Source organism: Neoarius graeffei, chromosome 14, assembly GCF_027579695.1.
Source record: "Neoarius graeffei isolate fNeoGra1 chromosome 14, fNeoGra1.pri, whole genome shotgun sequence".
NCBI classification, from domain to species: domain Eukaryota; kingdom Metazoa; phylum Chordata; class Actinopteri; order Siluriformes; family Ariidae; genus Neoarius; species Neoarius graeffei.
The window spans coordinates 47,148,052-47,172,736 of NC_083582.1; the positions used below are offsets into that span (position 1 = coordinate 47,148,052).

General features: G+C 41.2%; 1 protein-coding gene across 6 annotated transcripts in view; it reads right to left on the reverse strand.

Moving 5' to 3' along the window:
• Positions 1 to 24,685, reverse strand: part of mrtfab (myocardin related transcription factor Ab) — a 50,549-nt gene that overhangs the window by 18,472 nt on the left and 7,392 nt on the right. For 4 of the 6 annotated variants that reach the window (XM_060939826.1, XM_060939824.1, XM_060939827.1 and 1 more), the window contains one exon: positions 578 to 643. In XM_060939826.1, the coding sequence (XP_060795809.1) occupies positions 578 to 643 (66 nt within the window). Of the gene's footprint in view, positions 1 to 577; positions 644 to 23,745; positions 23,951 to 24,685 lie in introns of those variants that run through there. The other 2 variants (XM_060939828.1, XM_060939829.1) reach the window with 2 other exon arrangements.

Genomic DNA, 24,685 nt, shown 5'->3' on the forward strand with positions numbered 1-24,685 from the left:
ACCTCGATTTGCTAAATTGTCCATGAGAACCAATGGTTTTAACAAAGACTTGTTGTATGCAGTTATGAAAATATAGGTTAAGGTGAAGTGTACAGCATACATTTTACCCTCAGATTTACTAAATTAATTATTTAAAGGATCAGGAGGTTAAATCCTGGCAAAGTGGGGTCACCTGGCATGTACCAAAAAAAAAAAGTAAAATTTTGGATATTGCTTTTATACAGCTAAGCACTAGCACTGAAAGTTACAGATGTCGCTACAAGTCTTGCAACACGCTTCATCTGAAGCCAGTGTAAACCCCTTCCTTGTTTGCTGAGGTTTTTGAATAAAGTTAGCAATAAGTCCTGTACTCATTCAAATTTGAAGTGAATATGTAAATATGTATTTACAGTCTTGTTAGCATGCTTCGTTAAGGATTCCTCAACACTACAAATGACGTATGTTAACATTAAACATAATAATATGCCTCACTGTAGCACTGCTGGACTTTTTGCAAAACATAAAAGAATCTGCTTGCAATAATGTGCACAAATATAATTTAAGTGTTCAGCTGAATAGCAGAGAGCTGAGGACTTACGCGGCATGATTCCTTGGCTGATGAGCTCCTCTCGTGTCCTCCTCTGCTGTAGTTTGATTTGGAGGACTGCATGAGGACAGAAGAGCAGCGTTAGACGATTTAAATACACTTAAATCACATCAGATCGGTGATGTTATGATGTTTTGTCCTTCAGTGCCTTCTTCACATTTAAGGGTCTTAGACTGTCTACGCATCGTCTGAAATACGGATTGCTAGGTCTGGCTTTAGTAACGTGTAGGGGAAGGGGGGGAGACACTGTAGGCTGTTTGTTCTTACACACTTCCTGTTTCTACATGCTCAACTTTTTTTGTTTGATTCAAAAAGGGTTCTATACAGTGCAAAAGAAGGGAGGGTCAGGGTCAAAAACAGGAACATATGGAGCACTGGCACAAGTCAGAGCAAATTACTCAACAAAACTGAAAAGGAGAAATTAAGATTAGATAAAACTTTATTGATCCCTTTGGGCGGGTTCCCTCAGGGAAATTAAGAACGTGTATCACTTACCATCTGATTTGAACAAGTAGGCCTGTGTGATATATTACTCCAATTATATAAGTGCCATATTCGCCAACCTTTACGCATTTCGTACAAGAGAAAAGTTGTTACTCAAAAAAGAGCTTTTTCTCTCCAGTAAAATCACAGATGAGCCAATCGACCTTTTGATCTAGAATGATTTGTGTAGGTGTTTTGTACCCCGATATTAATCGACTCTGCCTGATGGCCCGGACCCCTTCCACTATTTCATGCTTTAAATATGTAGAAATTGTCAGATAGAAAGAAACTTGTGGTGATGTGTTCCAAATATAAATTCTTCAGTTACAGTGGATTGTGCATGGATACCACAAAATCTTACAGAAAGCACAAGTAAACTGCATAATTTTTAATGTATTGTGCCAGCGTTTAAAAGTTGTTGTTAGACATTCTCCTATGCTGATTGATGTATCTACAATGTAATGATTGCAGTTTTAAATCTGTTACAGTTAATTTTTTTTAAGTGTTAATTGTATTGCTTGATCAAGTTTGTGTTTTAGTGACTGCACATGTTACAGATCGAGATCAAGTTGAAAAATGCTGGAATAATTCGAGAGAGAGAGAGAGAGAGAGAGAGAGAGAGAGAGAGAGAGACACACACACACACACACACACACACACACACACACCCCAGATACAGAGTCCCCTCTGAAAGTTTTGGAACAGAAGGGCAAATTCTGTTGCTTTTGTAATACAACCCTGATTCCAAAAAAGATGACACTGTAAAATGTAAATAAAAACAGAATGCAAATGATTTGCAAATCATTCAAAATTTCAATTGAATACAGTACAAGACATTCAAATGTTCAAACTGAAACTTTATTGTTGTTTGTAAATATACACATTCTGAATTTGATGCCTGCAGCATGTTCTCAGAAGGTTTGGAACGGGGCATGTTTACCACTATTAATTCTTTTTTTTTTAAACAACACTCTGTAAGCATTTGGGAATGGAGGGCACAAATTGTTGAAGTTTTGAATGTGACATTCTTTCCCATTCTTGCTTGATATGCGACTTTAGTTGCTCAACAGGCCAGGGTCTCGGTTGTGTTTTGTGCTTCATAAAGCACCACAGATATTTAAAATGGGAGGCAGGCAGACCAGTTTACCCCTACACTCTTTTACTACGAAGCCCCAGTGTTGTAACACGTGCAGAACATGGCTTGGCATTGTCTTGCTGGAATAAGCAGGGACATTCCTGAAAAAGATGCCATCTGAATGGCAGCATACACTACTCCAAAACCTGCATGTACCTTTCAGCATTAATGGAGCCATCAAGTTACCCATGCTATGTGCACTAACACCCCCCCCATACATGCTGCTTTTTGATCTTTGTGCTGGTAACAATCTGCATGGTCCTTCTCCTCTTTAACCGAGAGGACATCATCCATGATTTCCAAAAATAATTCAAAGTATGGACTCGTCAGGCCACCGCACATTTTTCCACTTTGTGTCACTCCATCTCAGATGGCCTCAAGCCCAGAGAATTTGGCAGCATTTCTGAATGTTGCTGGATGCTTTGCATGGTACCGGTAGATGCAGTAATGAACCATGTTTATCGACAACGGTTTTCTGAAGTGTTACAGAGCCCAGTAACGTCCTTTATACAATCATGTCAGTGCCACCTGAGGAATCGAAAGTCACAGGTATTCAGTGTTGGTTTTCGGTCTTGTCCCTTACGTACACAGATTTCTCTGAACCTTTTGATGATCTGGATTGTCGATGGTAAAATCCCTAAATTTCATGCAAATGTACATTGAGAAATGCTGTTCTTAAACTTTTGGACTATTTGCCCACACAGTTTTTCACAAAATGGTGAACCTCACCCCATTATTGATTGTGAACAACTGAGCCTTTCCAAAAACTATTAACACGTTTACCTGTAGAATGTTCCAAACAGGTGTTTTTCAAGCATCCCAGAACTTTCCTAGTCTTTTAGTGCCCTGACCCAACTTTTTTGGAACATGTTGCAGGCATCAAATTCAGAATAAGTGTACATTTACAAAAAAAAAAAAAGTTTACCAGATTGAACATTAAACATCTTTTCTTTGTACTGTATCCAGTTGAATATAGATCGAAAATTATTTGCAAAACACATTGCATTCTGTTTTTATTTACATTTTACACAGAGTCCCAACTTTTCTGGAATGGGGTTGTACACTGGAGACATTTGGGTTTGAGATCAAAGGAGAACGAGATAAGATGGATCAGAATTTCAGCGTTCATTTCCTGATGTTTACATCTAGAGGTGTTAGTTAAATCAAAACATGGCAGACCACCCAATTTGTTAGTGAGCAAAAGTGCAGAAACAGTCTTAAAGCAAATTAACACTAATAACATTTAATATTTCGTACATATACCTTGCTTGCAATAACTGCATCAAAGTGGTGACCCACTGACATCAAACTGTTACATTCTTATTTCGTAATGCGAGGCCTGTACATGCAGCTTCTTTCAGTTGGTTGGGGGGGGGGGGTTACTTTCAGTTGTTGGGGGGTTTCCCTCCCTTCAGTCTTCTCTTCAGGAGGTGAAATACATGTTCAATTGGCTTACGGTCTGGTGACTGACTAGACCAGTCTAAAAGTGTCCACTTTTTCCCTCTCTAATTAAGTCCTTTGTTGTGTCAGCAGTGTGTTTTGGGTGATTGTCTTGCTACATGATGAGAAACTTCTGCTTTCAAAATTGGTGAAAGCAGTGGATTGCTCGAAAGGGTAGATTGTGAAATCTTCACTCCTGGAGTTGTGAAGGTTGTTGGTGATGTCACCGACTTGTTATTTTGGGGGTTTTCTTCATAGCTCTCAAAATGTTCTCATCAACCTCAGCCTCCTCAGGCCCCAGGTGTGACACGCCCAGGACTGTTTGCAGTTTGCGCACCAGCCAGGTGTTGGTGTGGAAGACACCATCCTTTACCTGCTACACCGAGCCCACTTGCATCTGGATAAGGGAAATGGCACAGTGAGGATCCTCTTTTTGGACTTCTCGAGTGCCTTCAATACCATCCAGCCCCTTATACTTCAGGACAAACTGAACAGGATACGAGTGGACCCTTGCCTGGTCACCTGGCTCTCCAGCTACCTTACCGACAGGCCGCAGTACATCAGGCTGAAGGACATCACGTCTGACACTGTGATTAGCAGCACCGGAGCACCCCAGGGCACAGTGCTGGCCCCTCTTCTCTTCACCCTGTACACCCCGGACTTCTGCTACAACTCGGAGATGTGTATCACATTCAGAAGTTCGCCGATGACACAGCCATAGTGGGGTGTAATCAGGGACGACAGAGAGGAGGAGTATAGGAGCCTGGAGAGGGACTTTGCCGTTTGGTGCAATAGGAATCATCTGCAGCTCAACACCTCAAAGACCAAGGAGCTGGTCATTGACTTTGGGAGGTCCAGACCAAGGTCACGACCAGTTCTGATCAAGGGAGTCGAGGTGGAGGCTGTGGATTCCTACAAGTACCTCGGGCTGTGGCTAGACAGCAAGCTGGACTGGACTTGCAACACCAACCACCTGTACAGGAAGGTACAGAGCAGGCTGTACTTCCTGAGGAGGCTGCGGTCCTTCAACATCTGCAGGAAACTCCTGTGGATGTTCTATCAGTCTGTGGTTGCCAGTGTCCTGTTTTACACCGTGGTGTGCTGGGGGGGGGGGGGGGGGGGGCAGCACATCCAAGAAGGACACATCCAGGCTGGACAAACTGATCAGGCGGGCCGGCTCTGTGGTCGGCATGAAGCTGGACTCTATGGTGATGGTGGCAGAGAAGAGGACTATGGACAAACTACTGAACATCATGAACGATGCTAGTCACCCTCTGCACACCGTCATCAGCAACCAGAGGAGCCTGTTCAGTGACAGAATGCTCCTTCCCAAGTGCAGGACTAACAGACTTAAAAACTCCTTTGTCCCTCACGCCATCAGACTGTACAACTCCTCTCTGGGGGGGGGGGGGGGTTTAACAGGAGGACAGAGCATGGGAAGGAGCAGTAGCCTAGCCTGACAAAAAGCAATACTGAACAATGTGCAATATAAATGTGCAATACCTCTCCTGCTAGGTTTTTTTTCATATTTATATATGTTAATACTTAATTTATCTAGAAGTTCTCTCTATTTTCTATTCTCTGTTTATTCTGTAATGATGCTGCTGGAATTTTAATTTCCCTGAGGGAACCCTCCCAATGGGATCAATAAAGTTTTATCTATCTATCTATCTATCTATCTATCTATCTATCTATCTATCTATCTATCTATCTACAACTGCTGTCGTTTTCCTTAGCTGACTTGTTTAATGTCTGTTGGCACTCCAGTGGTTGCTTTCTTTTTTCAGAAAAGCCAGACAGACAATCAATATAACAAGCCACACTTGGGCAACAAGCAACACCTGCCAGTCATGTGTGCCAATATTTCTGATCACTGGACAAATGGGTGGGTTCAAAGTAAAAGGTGCCATTTTATTTAACACATCTAGATATAAATATCAGTAAATGAAAGCTGAAATTCTGATCTCAAACCCAAATGTTTTCAGTGTACAACAAAAGAACTGGTCTTGTTCCAATACTTTTGGAGGAGCCATCGCACGCATACACAGTACAGTATATACAGAATGGGATATTTTTCTGCACCTTTTGAAATTTCCAAAGAAATAAAAATGTACATTCACCACTTCACTAATAATACTTGTACGCCTGCACATTTACCCGGTTATCCAATCACTCAATTAAGTTCAATTAAGTGGGACTATGAGTGTGTTTAGATGTTCTCAGAATTATTTGAAAATAAATCTAAAAACTGAAGTGCAGTGGATATAAAAACCTTACACTCCTCTGTTAAAACTGCAGGTGTGTGTTTTAGGAAAAGGGAAAAAAAAAAAAAGTTAAACCAGTATCAGTATCCTATAGTTGCATAAGTGTGCACAACCCTTAACTAATACATTACACCTTTTGCCTGTAATACAGCACTCAGTGTTTTTGGGTAAGCATCTACTAACTTTGCACATCTTGATTTAACAATTTTATTTCACTCTTCCTTGCAAAAATGTTTGCGATCTATCAAATTGCGAAGACATCTCCTGTGCACAGCCCTCTTTAGATCTGGGCTCTGACTGGCCCGTTTAATAAATAAATAAATAAATAAATAAATAAATAATTGATCTTGTTTTTCTGAAGCCACTCCTTTGTTGACTTGGATGTGCGCTTTGAGTCGTTATTGTGCTAGAAGGGGACATTTTTCTTTATATTCAGCTGTTTATCAGAGGCCTGCTGGTTTTGTACCAAAACAGCTTGGTATTTGGAGCTATCCATGATTCTCTTTATCCTGACTAGAGCCCCAGTCCCAGCTGATAAGAAGCACCCCCACAGCAAGATGCTGCCAAAACCATGTTCCAGCATGGATATGATGTTCTGTGGGTGATGAGCTGTATTGTTTTTGAGTCAAACATATTTCAAAATTACATCCAAAAAGTTCCATCATGGTCTCAAACAATAAATTTTGGAGCTCCTTTAATGTTGGCAGTCTCCCTAAGATTTTGTCAATTTTGCAGTGACATCCTGTTCCTGGTCATGTAACTGTGGTGCCCCATTTTCTCCACTTGTTGATGATGGCATTCATGGTGTTCCATGGTACAGTGTTTTGGAAATTATTTTGGATCCTTCTCCTGATTGACAGCTTTTGAAAAGAGATCCTGTAAATTCCTGTTTTGTAAGTTTTTGGCAGACCAGCAGTCGGATGAAACCAAGATGTCAAGAAAGTCCCACAGAAACAACTGATCTTTATTTGGGGTTAATTAGAAATCACTTTACTGATGACAGGTGTAGAATTACTTTTGATGAATAACTGATTAATTCTAAGCACAGTCACATGCACCATTATAAAAGGATGAGAGGCAACCAGATTATTGTACCCTTTTCTTCTTTTTTCATGATTTATCTTGTCTATCTATGTATATCTACCCACACACACACAGTCAATAACACATCCAAACAACCTTTTTCTGGCAAGGCTGAATACTTTGGAAAAATACAGTGCCTTGAAAAAGTATTCATACCCCTTGAACTTTTTCACATTTTTCCACCTTACAACCATGAACTTAAAAGTTTTTTTATTGAGATTTTATGTGATAGACCAACACAGAGTAGCACATAATTGTGAAGTGAAACGAAAATGATAAAATGGTCTTCAAAATGATACCTCTAAATACAATCCAGTGCAATCAATTGCCATCAGAAGTCATCTAATTAGTTAATAGAGTCCTACTGTGTGTAATTTACTCTCAGCATAAATACACTTGTTCTGTGAAGGCCTCAGTGGTTTGTTAGAGAACAGTGAAGAACAAACAGCATCATGAAGACCAAATAACTCACCAGACAAGTCAGGGATAAAGTTCTGGAGAAGTTTAAAGCAGGGTTAGGTTATAAAAAGAAAAATATCCCAAGCTCTGAACATCTCAAGAAGCACTGTTCAATCCATCATTCAAAAATGGAAAAAGTGTGGCACAACTGCAAACCTACCAAGACATGGCCATCCACCTAAACTGACAGAGCGAGCAAGGAGAGCACTGGTCAGAGAAGCAGCCAAGAGGCCCATGATCACTCTGGAGGAGCTGCAGAAATCCACAGCTCAGGTGGAAGAATCTGTGCACAGGACAACTATAAGTCGTACACTCCACAAATCTGGCCTTTTTGGAAGAGTGGCAAGAAGAAAGCCATTGTTGAAAGACAGGCATAAGAAGTCCCGTTTGCAGTTTGCCAGAAGCCATGTAGGGGACACAGCAAACATGTGGAAGAAGGTGCTTTGGTCAGATGAGACCAAAGTTGAACTTTTTGGCCTAAATGCAAAGCGCTGTGTGTGGCGGAAAACTAACACTGCTCATCACCCTGCACACACCATCCCCACTGTGAAACATGGTGGTGGCAGCACCATGCTATGGGGATGCTTTTCTTCAGCAGGGACAGGGAAGCTGGTCAGAGTTGATGGGAAGATGGATGGAGCTAACTACAGGGCAATCCTGGAAGAAAATCTGTTGGAGGCTCCAAATGACTTGAGACTGGAAAGGAGATTCACCTTCCAGCAAGACAATGACCCTAAACATACAGCCAGAGCTACAATGGAATGGTTTAAATCAAAGAATATTCATGTGTTAGAATGGCCCAGTCAAAGTCCAGACTTAAATCCCATTGAGCATCTGTGGCAAGACTTGAAAATTGCTGTTCACAGACGCTATCCATCCAATCTGGCTGAGCTTGAGCTATTTTGCAAAGAAGAATGGGCAAAAATTTCAGTGTCTAGATGTGCAAAGCTGGTAGAGACATACCACAAAAGACTTGCAGCTGTAATTGCAGCAAAAGGTGGCTCTACAAAGTATTGACGCAGGGGGGCTGAATACTAATGCACACCACATTTTTCAGATTTTTATTTGTTTAAAATTTTGAAGACCATTTATCATTTTCGTTTCACTTCACAATTATGTGCTACTCTGTGTTGGTCTATCACATAAAATCTCAATAAAAAAAACGTTTAAGTTCATGGTTGTAAGGTGGAAAAATGTTTTCATCAAGGGGTATGAATACTTTTTCAAGGCACTGTATATAGACAGACACACCTGTCATCCTAATGCAATGACATCATGATGGTCATGCAGTTGCTGTGTTTACTGATCAGTTGTTCTGACCTTCATAGACGCCATCATGGGGTTTAGTGCTGGGCTTTATTGAGCAACAGTACCATTCACACACTGCACTGTACACACACGTGCCACACAGGCTGAAGGCCAAAACACACCAAACAGTATGCAGCAGAACTATGAAAGATACTTTTATGAATATATATTTAAAAAAAATTATATATATATCACACTCGTGTCCATTTCTCCACTCCCCCTTGTGAAGTGAATGCTTTTGTTCATTCCACCGTTTTGTCTATTATCTAAAATTCTTCTCACTTTCATTTTAACAGCAGCTTTTGAAAAGCCAAACCCCTCCTCCTACCACCACTATTTCTGTCCCAGTCGCACCACTAAAGAAATATAACCCCCAACAGCCCATACCTCACTGAGACTGGTACTGTAAATCAGTCAGTCAGTCAGTCAGTCAGTCACCTTTATAATAACAGTTCTTCTTTTTTACAGTAAAGGAGGGAACTGATAAGAACAGTTTCATCAGTGACCAGACAGTGCCTTGCTTCCTGGTCCTTAGGAACCTACAGAAGGAAAGAATCAAGAGCCTAAACCCACAGCAGCCAACTGGGTTAAATTGCTAAACCTGCCAGTTGCTGAGCTCAGTTAAACAAGGCTCTTGCCCCCAAAGACCCTGAACAGGCACAACAGATAGGTCAGGCCAGTTCTCACTCTTGGCTTCAAACTCAATGTGAATTTCAGGGGAATGAGCTCAACTGGAAGATTTTACACTAGACCTCGTATGCTAAACCAATTAATATCGGCATTAATTGAATACAATTCACATTTATATAATGGTGTCGAAATGGAAAACAACCACTGTCTAGTTCTACTAAATTTTAATGCTCAAATGAAAAGTGGAAGAATGGGCCTACCTTCTTTAAGGCTATAATAGGCATGTCTGTCGTAGTTCAGCCTCGATGGCTGTTTATCTTGTTTAGTTCTGTTTGGTTGATCCTCAAAAGAGACTGTATCAAAGTTGAAGCACTGGTTGGTATCCAGCATGACTGAATCCAGCATTGACGATACTGATCCTGCTTTGGTCTCAATTTAGCATGGAGACTAAAGAAAGCAGGAATCATAAACCAATAATCACAGCTGTTTTCCTGAGGTATGAAAAACCACATGTGCAGTGGCTCACAGAAGGAAAGTTTTCCTTAATAATTATATTTGTTCAAAACAATAGCAGATTTTTCCTTCAACACAGAGATTAAGTAGTTCATGCTATGAATAACACCCAAGTTCCACTTCTGTCTAGTCAAAATGAGCACTCGCCTCTGCTTCTCCTTCTCTTCTGACTTTCCGCTTTTCTTGCAGCAGAGGCAAACTAGAAATCTCCAGACTGAACAGAGATGCTCTACCCATGAATTACATCCAGAGAACCCAGCAAAAAAAGTGAGATGCAGTGAAGAGGACAGGGACATGCTACCAGCAAGAAAAACCTGCTCTCAGGGCACCATTCACTCTCGCCCAAGTCCCAACATGCGCACACAGTTATAGGAAGAGAGTACTGAGGGTCAGTGACTGCACTGTCCACCTCAGCTGTTGCCACTCGTTCACTCATTACAACTTGCAGACTCTTATTGAGATCAAATTACACCAACCCAAACTAAACCCAACATTCATAGTATACACCCACTAAAACAAGGACTTTTACCAAAACTTTTAAATGACCTTTATGCAGTCGTAGCTTGCATGTCATCATATTAGTGATCAAAATATCTGACCTATAAAAAGGGGTTAAAAAAAAAAAATCATCAAGTAGTCATCTTCCAACACTAGATATTAATGGGCTGTTCATAGTTCATATTTCAATAAATGCTTACAGGCTGAGATCATGTTTTCTCTCATTATGTTGCAGTTTACAGTAAAAAAAAAAACAAAAAAAACGCCCGCTCCATGTTTCATTATGACTTGAAAATGAAGGACAGGAAGGTCTGAGAGGGAACGGGAATCTCCAATGACCTTTGTACTCCCGCCTTGAAACAAAGTGTAGGAGTTTCGGGCAGCATTTCCAGCTCTTGACAAGCATCTGTGTGTGTTCTCAATCCTCTGTGTAGCTCCTGCAAAATTTCACCCCCCACCCCTTGGGTTCTCTCCCAGTTTTAAATAGTATAGCCAGCTGGCCAAAAGGCTCTATATTCAGCTTAGTATCACCTGTGCAACCACTGGATAGAATTACTCACAGATATTCCTCCACGAAGACACTCGCAATTAGGCCGACATGCATTTACACATGCAATATATGCAGAATAAAAAACTGCATGCACACGCACCAAAAAGGCCGCTGACAAACATGCCAGAGTTATTTAAAACTGCAGATACTCATTTCTCATCATACAGTAGAACTTCTTCATACTGTGAAGACAATTTACAATACACTGTGGGGCTTTACAGTTTTAGTTGAACTGAAATTAAAGCCAAACAAAAAAATAAACTCCTTTATACTGACCAATAATATCCAGACATGTTCGATTATTCGTTTGTTCATATTTGTACCCATATACTGTGCACAAATTCTTTTTCTTTCAAAATAAAACTTCTCTGGGCGCTGCTCTCTTGCTTTCTCCGAGGTTCAAATATTGCACTCCGAGTGCAAATTACGCAAGAGAATACCAGATTGTGACGCATCTTAAGCTGCTTTTTCACAGGCAGCGGGAATAAGTTGCACCCACTTTCCTTCGTGTTTACACGCTCACTCTCTATCGGTGGCAAACTGAAGGTTAGACAGGTAAACTCGAAAGTGTGCATGCACAAATCAGTGATCAGACGCTTATTTTTAACTTGATTTATTGTTCTCTCGCTGCTCGTTTCTGTTTAAATGCTCGTGGATTTGGCGGTAAATTGGCTCATCGTGGCCCAATTTCTCCAAAACCAACTGGGTGTCAGCATCTCCCCATAACTGGATGAGGGGAAGAACTTCTTTAGTCCGGTTATCACTGCGATTGGCTTGGGAAATGCTTAACTCCATCGTTTAAAGGCAGAGAAGTTTGACACGGAAAAGCACTCAAGAAGAACTGACCACTGAATTTGCCAAGAAGTGGTCTTGTCCAGATGATAAATGATCCGGCTGAATGCTACTGCACATGTGTAAGCCCTCCTACTTGCCACTGATTGTGTTTAGATGGTAAGTAGGAATAACTTGCACCCGGAACAAAAATGTTTTGGAACAAGTTGCGCCCACCAGTGTCAAATTGTTCCAGAACAAATCACGCAGGCAGTTGTACTGGGGCAACTTGTTCCAGCACAAGTGCCCGTGTAAAAGCAGCTTTAGATCAACTGGATACATCACTTCTAAATTGTTGTAAACAACCCTGAAGAGGCACGAGTGTCAAGCTTTTGGATGTAAAAATAAGCCAGAACGTCGCAAAGGGAAATCGTTTTTGCCATTCCCAATCCTCTAAAGGATATTACTTTGAGGGCGCAAACAGGCATTTCATCACTTCCACTGTTTGTTTCTTCCTCCCCAGGCTCAGATTCTGATTCAAACATTTATGATTGAATCACTTTTTGTTCAGGCACATTTTCCATGTTTGCACAGCAAAACTAAAAAAAAAAATAATAATAATAAATAAATGAATAATAATAATAATAATAATAATAAAAAATTACAGAAAATGTGTATGTCAATAGGTCTGTGTTACTAAGGCAAACAGTGTACTAGCTGCACAAGCTACGTCACAAGTGGATATCCTGTTTCAGTGCAAATGGCTACACCCAGGTAAGCCTATTTTTTAGCAACCTCACAACTATAAAAATTGATAAATTGTTAAAGTTTTATCCTTAATTAAAACCTGCAGGGAAGCACATCAGGGCACTTTCTGTGATCAGCAAACAGAGTTTATTTTTCAGGTTTTGTTTAGCTTTAAGAAAGGCGGTTAACTAATGAAAAGCAATCTTTAGTGCATGCATAGTGCATCACTGCACTGGTATTATAAAAAAACTTTTTCAAATAGACAGAACACCCTGAAATTGATAAACACCATATAATTTCCATTCACTATATTAATTACATTTCCAATGGCATAATGCCCAGCCCAAAAGGCTTTGCTGGACCGCTGTCATTCCAAAAGGCTTTAAGGGAGTGGTGGCAGACTTTTATAAAAACTAAATCTATAACAGAGGTGCACAGAGGACTGTTTTATGGCCGATCCAATAAGTTTCATCAATCCTGTCTGCTCCCGCAGTTATTTTTGTTTGCAATATTTTCTTACAAATGTAGTTGGTTCTTTTTCCAAAAATCTAAACAAATTTAGTCATTTAAGTTTAATTAAGAAATTTAAATTTTCCAGGAGGAAGCAGAGAAAGCCGTTTAAAAGATCACAGTACATCAAGTTTCTCAGGGCAGGAGAGACCAGCGTGTCACAACCAACGGCGAGAGGGATCTTGGCCACAGCAAATGACTGGGAGATTCGGGTAGACCTACGAAGGCAGCTGAAGTTCCCGGAAGAGGTAACGACCACAAGTTTTAGGCCAGATGTCGTTCTCTGGTCAAAAGCCACCAAGCAGGTCGCATTGGTGGAATTAACTGTGCCTTGGGAAGAGAGGATGGAAGAGGCACATGAGATCAAGTGTCGGAAATATCAGGCCCTCATCCTCGAGTGCCAGCAGAACGGGTGGAAAGCCTGGAATCTGCCGGTGGAAGTGGGTTGTCGCGGCTTCGCAGGGAAATCACTCTGGTGGACACTAGGACAACTAGGCATTGAGGGACTGGCTAGGAAACAGCTTATAAGCAGCATGACCAAACAGGCGGAGGTGGCATCCCGGTGGATTTGGCTGAACCGGGATAAGCGATGGGAGAATGGAACATCAAGAATTTAGAGTAGGGTGTCAGGAGGTATAGGGTAGGGTATAGGTCAGTAAAGGGCTACTGAGCTGAGTGGCAGAGGTGGGGGTAGCTCCAGGATGCTGGTTCTACGGCCGAGCCCCCTGGAGGCGTCATGGGACTAAATCGGCGAAACGCCGGTGAAGGGGGGGGTGCCCATTTGACAACCCACTGAAGCCTCTCAGCTCAGGTCCTGGTGCCTCTGGAGGGGGAGGGGGTAGTGAGAGAGAGAGGGAGCCATGACCAAGCTACTGGCTCAAAGGTGGGATAGGAGGAGGGCCTGTAAAGTTGAGCCAGGTGCGATGAACAATCGTCTCATCTCATCTCATTATCTCTAGCCGCTTTATCCTTCTACAGGGTCGCAGGCAAGCTGGAGCCTATCCCAGCTGACTACGGGCGAAAGGCGGGGTACACCCTGGACAAGTCGCCAGGTCAGCACAGGGCTGACACATAGACACAGACAACCATTCACACTCACACCTATGGTCAATTTAGAGTCACCAGTTAACCTAACCTGCATGTCTTTGGACTGTGGGGGAAACCGGAGCACCCGGAGGAAACCCACGCGGACACGGGGAGAACATGCAAACTCCACACAGAAAGGCCCTCGCCGGCCCTGGGGCTCGAACCCAGGACCTTCTTGCTGTGAGGCGACAGCGCTAACCACTACACCACCGTGCCGCCCATGAACAATCGTATTCTGCGCATATATATATATATATATATATATATATATATATATATATATATATATATATATATATATAAAATCTTAATCAATTCACGGACTCATCACAGCTGTGGCTGTCTGGGTGCTTCGTTTTTAGCTTTGATAGTAGTAATACATTTGGTCAGGTGAGCTGACTCAAATGGAATAGAAAATGTACAAGAGCATTTCCACCTCAGCTGTTTTCAGCATCTGTTTGCAGCCTCTCTCTGCAGCTTAATACCATCAAAAGGATAAAGACTTTGGCTAAAGCCAACAGCTCTCAGGCAGTTACACACCTCATTAACGAGAGAGATGATTTGGAAGTGTATGAACAACATTGTGTGTACGGCACAACACATTGGCTAACAAACAGCCATTACAGGTTTCACTGTTCATAACCATATCATATTTTTTGCGCGGTGCAGTTTCCATCAAATCCTGCGCTCTGACTGGCTGGCAAGCGGGTCCGTATCCTACGATACGGACCCCAGTTATGGACCTCTGGCGACTCGCTCATTCACAACAACAACAAAACACAACATGGTAGAATTTGTCGTCAACATTTTTTTAATATAAGATTTATTTATAAGATTATCAAAAATCTTATAAATTTTTGCCAGCATTTATCAGGAGAATAGCATTAATTTTACAGCATGGATAACGATAACGACAGTCTTCATAGCGAAAGCGAGTTTTACTACCCTGAGGAAGAAGAAATAAAAGAAAACATTTCACGAGAAAGGTAAAAACCTCTATGGCCGCTTTTCCACTACAAACACGGCTGAGTCGGGCTGAGCCGTGCCGTGCTGAGTCGGGCTGAGCGGGGCTGTTGGAGTTGCATTTCGACTACAACCGCGCTGAACCGTGCTGGCTGGAAGTGGGTGGACACATTGGGTGGAGTTAGCGAAAGTGGGTGGACGTCAGGTGATGTCGTTAAGCAGCGCAAACAGTGACATCAGTGAGCTTTTAAGCGGTAGTCTCATGACCCGAATAGTAAACAATAAACATGGAGGACATGGAGTCGTTAGTGTTGCTGGTCTTGGTGCTGTGGCTTGTTGTCACCGACAACGCGGACAGATACTGGCAAGAGCGTATAGATGAGGCGAGGCACATAAGGCTTCAGAAATTCTCGTAATTCGTAATTCTTCTTCTTCCGGGTTTGCGGTGTTTACAGATCCCAGCGCGCTCGCGGGGCGTGTGTGGGCATGTGAGGACACTCCTCCTCACCAATCAGTGCACAGGGGAGTGTCTGCTCACGCCCCCAGCCTCACTCGGCTCGCTTTGGCTTGCTTCAGCCCCACTCCAAAACCGTGCGAGTTTTAGGGACTAAGCAGGGCTGAAGCGAGCTGAGTCATGCTGGTTTTTGGTAGTCGAAACGTGAGCCGTGTCGGGCTGAAGTGAGCTGAAGCGAGCTGAAGTGAGCTGAAAAAGGGTAGTGGAAAAGGGCCATAACTTGCTAACGCCGAGCAAAAACAAGGCTGAATCCTGAATGACTTAATTTTGTATAAATAGGGGACTACATAGGCGGCAAAAGGTATTTTTTTTCCTGCCATGGAAGTGCACTTGTATACCGAGGATGAAGCAATTTGCATTACAGCCGTGAATGAGGATTCAAAATGGCAGCTCGGCTCGGTTTTCCCTTTCGGGCGCTCTCGTTTTCTGTTAGAATTTGGTATAGAAAAAAATAAATATATTATTTACCAGCTTAAGGTTGGTCCATACGGTGAAATACCATGACCTCGGCCTTGAACACTGATCTCGGCCCAGAGGGCCTCGCTCAGTAGTTTCAAGACCTTGGTCACGGTATTTCACCATACAGACCTCCCAGCTGGTAAATAACATATATGTATCATAATTTCATCAATTGTAGATGCATACTGTATGTGGCTGAATTCAACGCACTGTTAGCCAGACTTGCTAGCCACCTCACACTTTTGAGTACATCATTTTTTTTTTTTTTTAAAGCAGGCTCTTCTATAGTAGACTCTTCCAAGGAGAATTTTAGCAACAGGTTTGAGCTGTGGAAGCTGTACATGTGAACGTTGAGAATTGCTCTTAAAAGTCTATTCAGACTATACACTGTATCATGCTGTATTACAGTCAAGACCAAATGAACAGAGCAGCCTGACAAGATGTGCATTTGAAATGGTTGGCATCACTCAGATAGTATTGACTTCTTTCTTACAATATTGGAGATTTTTGATTACCAGTCAAATTAAAAAAAAAAAAGAAGTAGTAGTAGTGACCTTGTGAATGACCCACTATAACTTTATAAGCTCTGCATCATCAATAAATTGCAATACATATTTTCAAGCACAGAAGACTGTAGGCACATGCCTTTTCTGTCGCTGTGCTGCCACCTTTTGTATCTGCCTCCAAAATAATTACCAATTTAGAGCACTTTTAGGGCTGAAAACGTTTGTATATACACTACCTGATTTCTAAGAATTTTTTTTTTTTACCATCCCTGACTGGAGATCAGCTTCACTGAATATCTGAATCATATGTTTGCAGTTTCCCCTCAGTGCTAGGGTATGAGAACACAGTCAAATGCGGTCTATGCTTTAAGGTGTTGAAAATGAGCTCACACCAGCCCAAAGCTGCTCACAAGCACCAATGCACCACCTTGTCCAAACAGCAATAAATAGGAAACAAAGTCCACCAGTATCACAGGTTCACAGCTACTCAAAGAACAACAGAAAGACAGACAGTAAAGAAAGAAAAAAAAAAAAAACACCTTACTGTTTGTTATGACTAATGCAGTATTATGGCTGCAAGAGTCATGAGTGATTTATTGTTTAACACTGCAAATGTAATACAGAGTGGAAACGTAAGTAAGTGGACAGACAACATCACTTTGACAACAGCCAAGAACACCACAAAACTGATATTCACACAGTCAAATTTGTATTTAAAGCACGATAATAAATAGTTTAAAAAGCCACTACACTAATCCTGAAACTGATGAATAAGTGTTGATGACCTCAAACCTTGGTGTGAGCTTTGTAAAAGGGTGTCACAGAGGAAACAGTTCTCTCTTGATTAGGTTTTTAAGTGTATTAAACTTTAACTGTAACTCCGGCCATATAAAATCACTAAATTCCACTCTACACTGCGTATTCTTTTTAACATTCCTCCCTGTTTTCCTGCACACACATGCCACATTCTCCTGGCTACGTACTGAGGAAGGAAAGGGAGTTCATCAACCTCTCTAACTCACCCAGAGTTTTAACCTGACATCATATTAAAAATATACAAATTTCCTAAAGTCTGTTGATACCACGCTCACCAGGCACATGGTCTAAAAAGAAAATAGTTTATATATTCCGTGGCTCCTGCTACTGGTGTGTCGTTTCTCATCTCCCTCATTCAACTTCTGTGTTCAAAATTCACATTATTGTTAAAGAGCCTCTATTGTTCAAGTTTCCTCTTTTATATTCTTTGTCCAGAAAACCACCTATGTTTTTGTGGTGTTATGTACCCAGTGGAGTAGTTTATCGTTTTTACATGACCATTTTCCAACTTCTCATTCTTCATTACAATTAAAATGGATAATATTTTTGTGCTTTTAAGATGACTAGATAACTACCCTTGGCTGTGACTGGCTGAGCACATGTGAAATACACTCCAGTGACACTTGCAAATTATGCAGAACTGTACAGTGGAAAAACACTGGAAGATGAAAGAATGGAATCTTATCAACACATCAACTCGATGTTCGAGCCACGATCCGGTTCAAAAATGGTCAGAAAAAAGATAAACGAGTCTAACCGCAGAGTGCAGCAGACTATTTTATATAAACAAAAGGTAGACTTTGAATATAAATTGTATATTATAGCCATCGTTCAGCTAGTAAATACACACTCACAGACACGCTGAGATGATAAACAACTGAAGATAGAAGATACTACTAACAGTGCATCTGCAGCCCAGAGAAAGCCTTGCATATACAATAGAAGGTTCATATACAATACTTATTTACAGATAAGAGATTAAAATGAAATGCATCACTTACAGGGGGCAAGTTTTGACAAAAAACAACACTGGATCATGCTTCATTCAAAAAGCAGTCCTAGCTGAAGTGTACTGGGAAAACAAAACAAACCTGTTAAGCTTAGAGCGACACCAAAACAAGCAAACACGGAAGCAACTTCTCCCCCTACCTTCTGATGGAGTATCTGGCAACACATAAAAATACATTTGCCATTCTGATAGCCAGGAACACCACAACCACCAAGAGAAATTTATTAAAAAGTGTTGTCTGTGCAGATTAGTTTGTGTTGTATGGACTGAGGACAGAACAGCAACTGTTCTGTAACAAGGGAGGCACGGTGGTGTAGTGGTTAGCGCTGTCGCCTCACAGCAAGAAGGTCCGGGTTCGAGCCCCGTGGCCGGCGAGGGCCTTTCTGCGCAGAGTTTGCTTGTTCTCCGCGTGGGTTTCCTCCGGTTTCCCCCACAGTCCAAAGACATGCAGGTCAGGTTAACTGGTGGCTCTAAATTGACCGTAGGTGTGAATGTGAGTGTGAATGGTTGTCTGTGTCTATGTGTCAGCCCTGTGATGACCTGGCGACTTGTCCAGGGTGTACCCCGCCTTTCGCCCGTAGTCAGCTGGGATAGGCTCCAGCTTGCCTGCGACCCTGTAGAACAGGATAAAGCGGCTACAGATGATGAGAATGAGACAATACAACAAACTAGATTATATTCTCTTCATTATTCTCACCACCATTAGAGGTGTTTCGAAAGTTTTCTTGTTCCACACTTTACAGCATTAATACAACAAAGTAGACTATATTTTTAATTTTTTTTACAACACAAAAGAATGGGACCAGATGGCAAATATGTAGGTTAAATGTGTCCTTTACTAACTTAAGCGAAGCAAGTCAAAGGGACAAAGAAAAAGGAGGATAATGAAATATGATCGCCTTGAATACATGAAGTAATATGAGGCACTGTAAGGAGCAGGTTGTATTTAGAAAATTAGGTTTTTCAGACAAAAGTTCAGATTTAGGCTCCTAGTTTTAGACAGAACAGCCAGAAACAATTCTAATCTGAACCCGGTGCACCGGACTTACAAGATAACGCGAGTCATTTTATCTGCAAGGTAACGTGATTCTCTGGGTTGCAAAACCAAAAGAATCCACAGCACAGAGACATTTTAGTATTCTAATCTTTTCTTAAAAACCTACCAATTCAAGGACAGAAATCACTGTTATGCACTAACGAGAACAGCAGTACAAGGTTCTTCATCAGTGTGGAATAAGCAGATGATGACTGCTTAACAGACTGCCCTTCTCGTTATTTGCTACTGATAAACTGTCCCCAGCTTCCCAGTACAATAGTCATGCTTGGTCTTTAGTATGTTTTGAATGTGTTTGATGGATACCTCCAGTGCTGTTAATTCAATCGTGGTGACAGATTCTTGGCTGCCTTACAAGAAATTAATATAAAGGAACAACAGATATATATTTGATAATGAGGTCAGTCAGCAACAATGATCGCTCACTGAAATATGTGCATAAGACATAGGAAATGGTAGTAGACATGATAAAGTCAATAGCATGTTTGAATAAAAGCTGAAACATTCACGATTGTACACTGTGTTCAGTATGACAAATTGAAAATTTGGCTTAGTTTATCAGCAGCAGATTTTGAAATGGTAGCCATCCTGCAACCAGCTGTTCTTGAGGCAGCATATCAAGTTGTGTTCAGTATACACAATGCACTTTGTTTTAGCACATTAAGCAAAGTTGAATGAATCATTTGGCAAATGAACATTTTAGGAAAAGATCCGATCCACGCACAGGAGCAGTTTTGCATCTTTCTATATGCATGTGCATACAGCTTAACTGAGCCTAAACTCCAAGACAACACACAAGGGGTAACCAACACTACGTTCACACTGCAGGCTGAAGTGACTCAAATCCGATTTTTTCACCCATATGTGACCTGTATCCGATCTTTTATTGACAATATGAACGACACAGATCCAATTTTTTCAAATCCGACCCAGGCCGTTTGGATATGTGGTCCTAATTCCGATTCCTATCCGATCTTTTCATATGCGACTTCAGTCTGAACCGTCAGGTCACATTCATCCGACTTACACATCATCAACAAGCCACAAACGTCACTATTCTGCGCTGAAGTAGGCGGCGGGTCTCTCAAAAAAAAGTTACAACAACATGGCTTTGATGTTCCTTTGAACGGAGGTTGCAGTCACTACCCCGCAGAACGCCTGAGCCAAAACCCTTGCCCTCTTCCTTCTCAACCTCCTCCTTAACATCAGGCTATTGTGCATGTTCTGGCTCTGTCGCAACAACAACTGCATCATCGCCAGGTACTCCATGCTGGCTACTGTCATACACAGGAAACTTTAGGTTACTTCCGTAAACACTGGCCATGCTCACTGCGTGTGACGTCGTCGTATCCTGCAATGCGCATGCGGAACACTTTTAGGTCGCTTTTCGTTCATACTGAGGATCACATACAAGTCGCATATATTTGTTAATGTGAACGACCTCACAAAAAAATCGGATTTCACAAAAAAATCGGAATTGAGCATTAAGCCTTGCGGTGTGAACGTAGTGCAAGGCACTGTCAGAGTACAACTGCACTACTCGTCAGCTTTTAAATACATTGATCTAGTCTAATATATTCAGAGTTGTCACATGCATCACCACAATTAATGGTAAAGTTTCTCATGTTCACAGTCTATACTTCTGCACTTGCTGAAAAATGTGCGAGATTTAGGTGAAAACACACTTTCTATAGTTCAGGGACACGTTCCATATGCTTCAGTTCAACAAACCAAAATAGAACGCAAGCAAGTCAATGCCCCGATGTAACCACATTCAGCCATTTTGCATCATTTTACAGTCAGTGTCATTTTAGACAGCTATGGTGTGATGAGGCTGAACTGCATTCATGCACAGTCGTGTGTCTCATCTTGTCAGTGATGATAAGAAAAGTCTGCTCTCGTCTTCCCACTCCATTTTGAGTTTGTGGAAGTGTGCCAGACCTCCGGTCCTTCACAGAGAGTTATATAACAGAAAACCAGAGTAGCTCAGAAAAGTAGCAGACAGCCTGCTGTCATCTCCTTACAACAATCTCTCTCAAAACGACACACACCTAGAGTTCTCTGTGTTTATAACATAATGCCTCAGTCATGTACCGGTTTCCAGAGGAAAAAAAAAAAAGACACATTAACTGTAAATAGTCCATTTTTTTTACAGCTAAAGCTAAGCGATGACATTTATATTCTTGGAAATTTACATTCTTTGAGATTCTTGGAAAATTGCCTCTGACCTTTCAGCCTAATTGGTTTTACAATAAGCAGAGCATTCACAGCCACCTGTGTATAATCCTTCATTTAAATCTGCAACTGATAGCCAGAATTATAAAATAAGCATTTATTTTAAATAAATAAATAAAATAGCATACATGTGAACATGAAACACAAATTAAGTGGAAAAAAAAAGATTAAAAACAAAATTACAGAACTGAATTTATTTGTAAAATTGCTTCCCCCCCCTTTTTAGATTTCTTAAATACTCAAAATTATAATTAATTAAACTCATAGTACTAATTTTGCAGCCTAAATACAGTCTCATTAGATGGCAATACTTCACGTCACACATACTTTGGGTAGGCTTAAAAAAAAAAAAAAAAACACAACCACCCACTGGAAATGAACCTCAGCTACGTGTGTGTGACTTCAGTTCTCGACAGACTGACTACGTTAACAGAAACAGTGATCGACAGAATGTGTGTGAGGAATAGCAAAAATTGTAATCATTTAAACAACGTTATAAAATGGATTTGGGGTGGGCGAGGAGATTAACTCAAGTAATTAACTCACTAATGTCCGAGACGCTTATCAGGAATTCCTTTGCAAATACTGTTCACAGCAACAGTAAGCCTGTGATTGTCTACATTTCACACAATAAGCATGATGTCAACCATATTACACTAGGTAAGGTCAAATACGTATAGATTTAAAAAAAAAAAATCAAGACGATGTCACAATTTATTTCCTCATAAACACACACACACGTCTAGGTTATGGGATGTGCAGCTTTCCAAAAGTTATCAGCAGCTTTCAATGCAACATTTAGATCTTGGTGTACTGCCAGAATAAATATTACAGATATTGTCAATGCGTGCATATAATGTGCACTTATTCATCCCAAGTCTAAATAAAAATACAGAAAACAAAATTCACAAACACCCCTACTTGAAGCCAAACTGAATTTCAAATGAAAATAAAAACTAAAAACGTGAACTATAACACTGCTCGTAAAAGATTAACACTGTCCTAGTTATTAGATGTTACAAGCTGAATCCTGTCTGTGTAAGTATGTGATGCCAGCTGTCATGTTCTCCTGACATATCCACTGATGAAAGAGTGCTATCTGCTGCAGCAGCCGCCATAATGTCTTAAATGTTAGATGGAGTCATAATGCGTTAACTGTGATCTTGGTTGTAATGCATTTGTAAATCAATACTGGGCCAACATAATAACTGACAGTTATGGGCACGAGTTATTGGTACTGATATTATGAGGGAAGTGCTTAAGCGCACTCTGGATAAATAGAATTAAAACTAGAGAAAGCTCCCTCCCATCAACCTTATAACACCAGCACATTACTTGACCTTGGACGACCAGCTGGATTTTCCTTGTACTATGAAGAACTCTGCAAAACATAAGCATTATTTAACCTCAGTTAAATGCAAGAGGAAAAACCCTCAAAGGTAACTATTACCAAAACAGTCCTGATGTCAGCTTTGTGCCAGTGTCCACTGATTTCACGCATCAGGCCAAAAGCTCTGCATGTTTCCGCTTCTTTTACTCCAATAACGGGAGTGTATGCACTTAACGTTTTGCTCTCTGCATTAAGCCCCACTCCCAGTCCCCCAAGAGCAGACAGCTGGTTTAGAGAGGAGAGAGGAACAGTGAAGGACTCATTCCACACCCGGCTCGTTCCAGCTGGACCAGCTTTGGGTACAGCATCATACAGTTTTATTTACAGTGCTCAGAGTGCATCAAGAACAAGCAGATTAAAAAGTTATTCAAGTATGCATCTGTTTTATTTAGTCATAAATGAGCATTTGGTGAATGTATATAATCTAGTGTGTTTTACAAATAACCACCACACTTCTTTTTAGTCTCGTTTAACACTAATTATTTCCGTTTCCCTATTGTGATGATACCGGGATGCCATTCTGCACAAAATGCTTTCGAACTGCTTCATCTAATCTGAGCAGTCTTGGGAAACCTCAATCCAAACAGGGCAATAAAGCCTGGACAACAGCATGCTTAAACAAGATCACTTTAATAACTGTCAATCACAGCCACCACACCTGCAACCAGCCTCCTCCTGTAAACTCAATTCTGCAACATGAGTAAGGACTGTAGCTGCGTCTATGGCAATATCCTACCTTAACTGAAAGTAAAAAAATGAACTCACTCGCCAAGTTCAACAATCCATTTGTAGATCAGTTGAGCAGAATAAATAACAGGACAAATAACCAAAGAAACAAAAGAAAAATGAAAACACAGAATGAATGAAGCAAAAACACTTGGCGTGGGAGAAAAAAAAAATCCAAAGGCTATACAAGGACCTGTAGAACTCTTCTTTATACATCTCACCTTCCCTCTGACTACATCCAGTCTCTCCTGAGTTGGCGTGTATGCGCACGCCCAGCCCAAGTGGGTGTGTCAGTGCAAGTTTTCTAGCTGGTTTCTTCCTTCTGATTCTCTTTTAACTCAACAATTTGGATCATTTTCCCCACTTCATGGAAAGGGACTTTAGACTGAAGTTGACATCAGTCCTTTGTCTTGTGTCAGACTTAAAAAGTAATAGCACTCAGGCAACAAGAAAAACACTGGTATGCAAACGCATTCCTGGCCACCTCTGACCCCTAAAGTGCTCCCTCCTATTTTCTCCCTGATTGCTTGGGTCTCTGCACAGAGTTACGCAATTCAGCGCTTTGGAAAAAAAAAAATATCCTGTCTTGCTCCTCTCATACAGTCCCTTCCCCCACGCTTACAAAACTTCCTGGAGATCCTACAGTACTTTGGATTTAGTTCTACAGTGTGCTACTACATTACTGCATGAGCATCTTTCAGACAAGTTACCTGCAATACACGTTTTTTTTTTTTTACTTTATTCAGGAGCCATGCAAAGACTTCCATGAGAAAGGTAAAGGTAGCAATTACCGCTATAAAGCATTTCAATGATAATGGAAAAGCCCCATTTAGCAAGTCTAATACCAGAGCGTCTCTGGGGTGAGATACATGAAAGGGGCCCTGCTATAACATGTCTCCAACTCTGAGACAGTCCTCAGTACAAGTACAGCTCCAGGGTAAAAAAGTGTG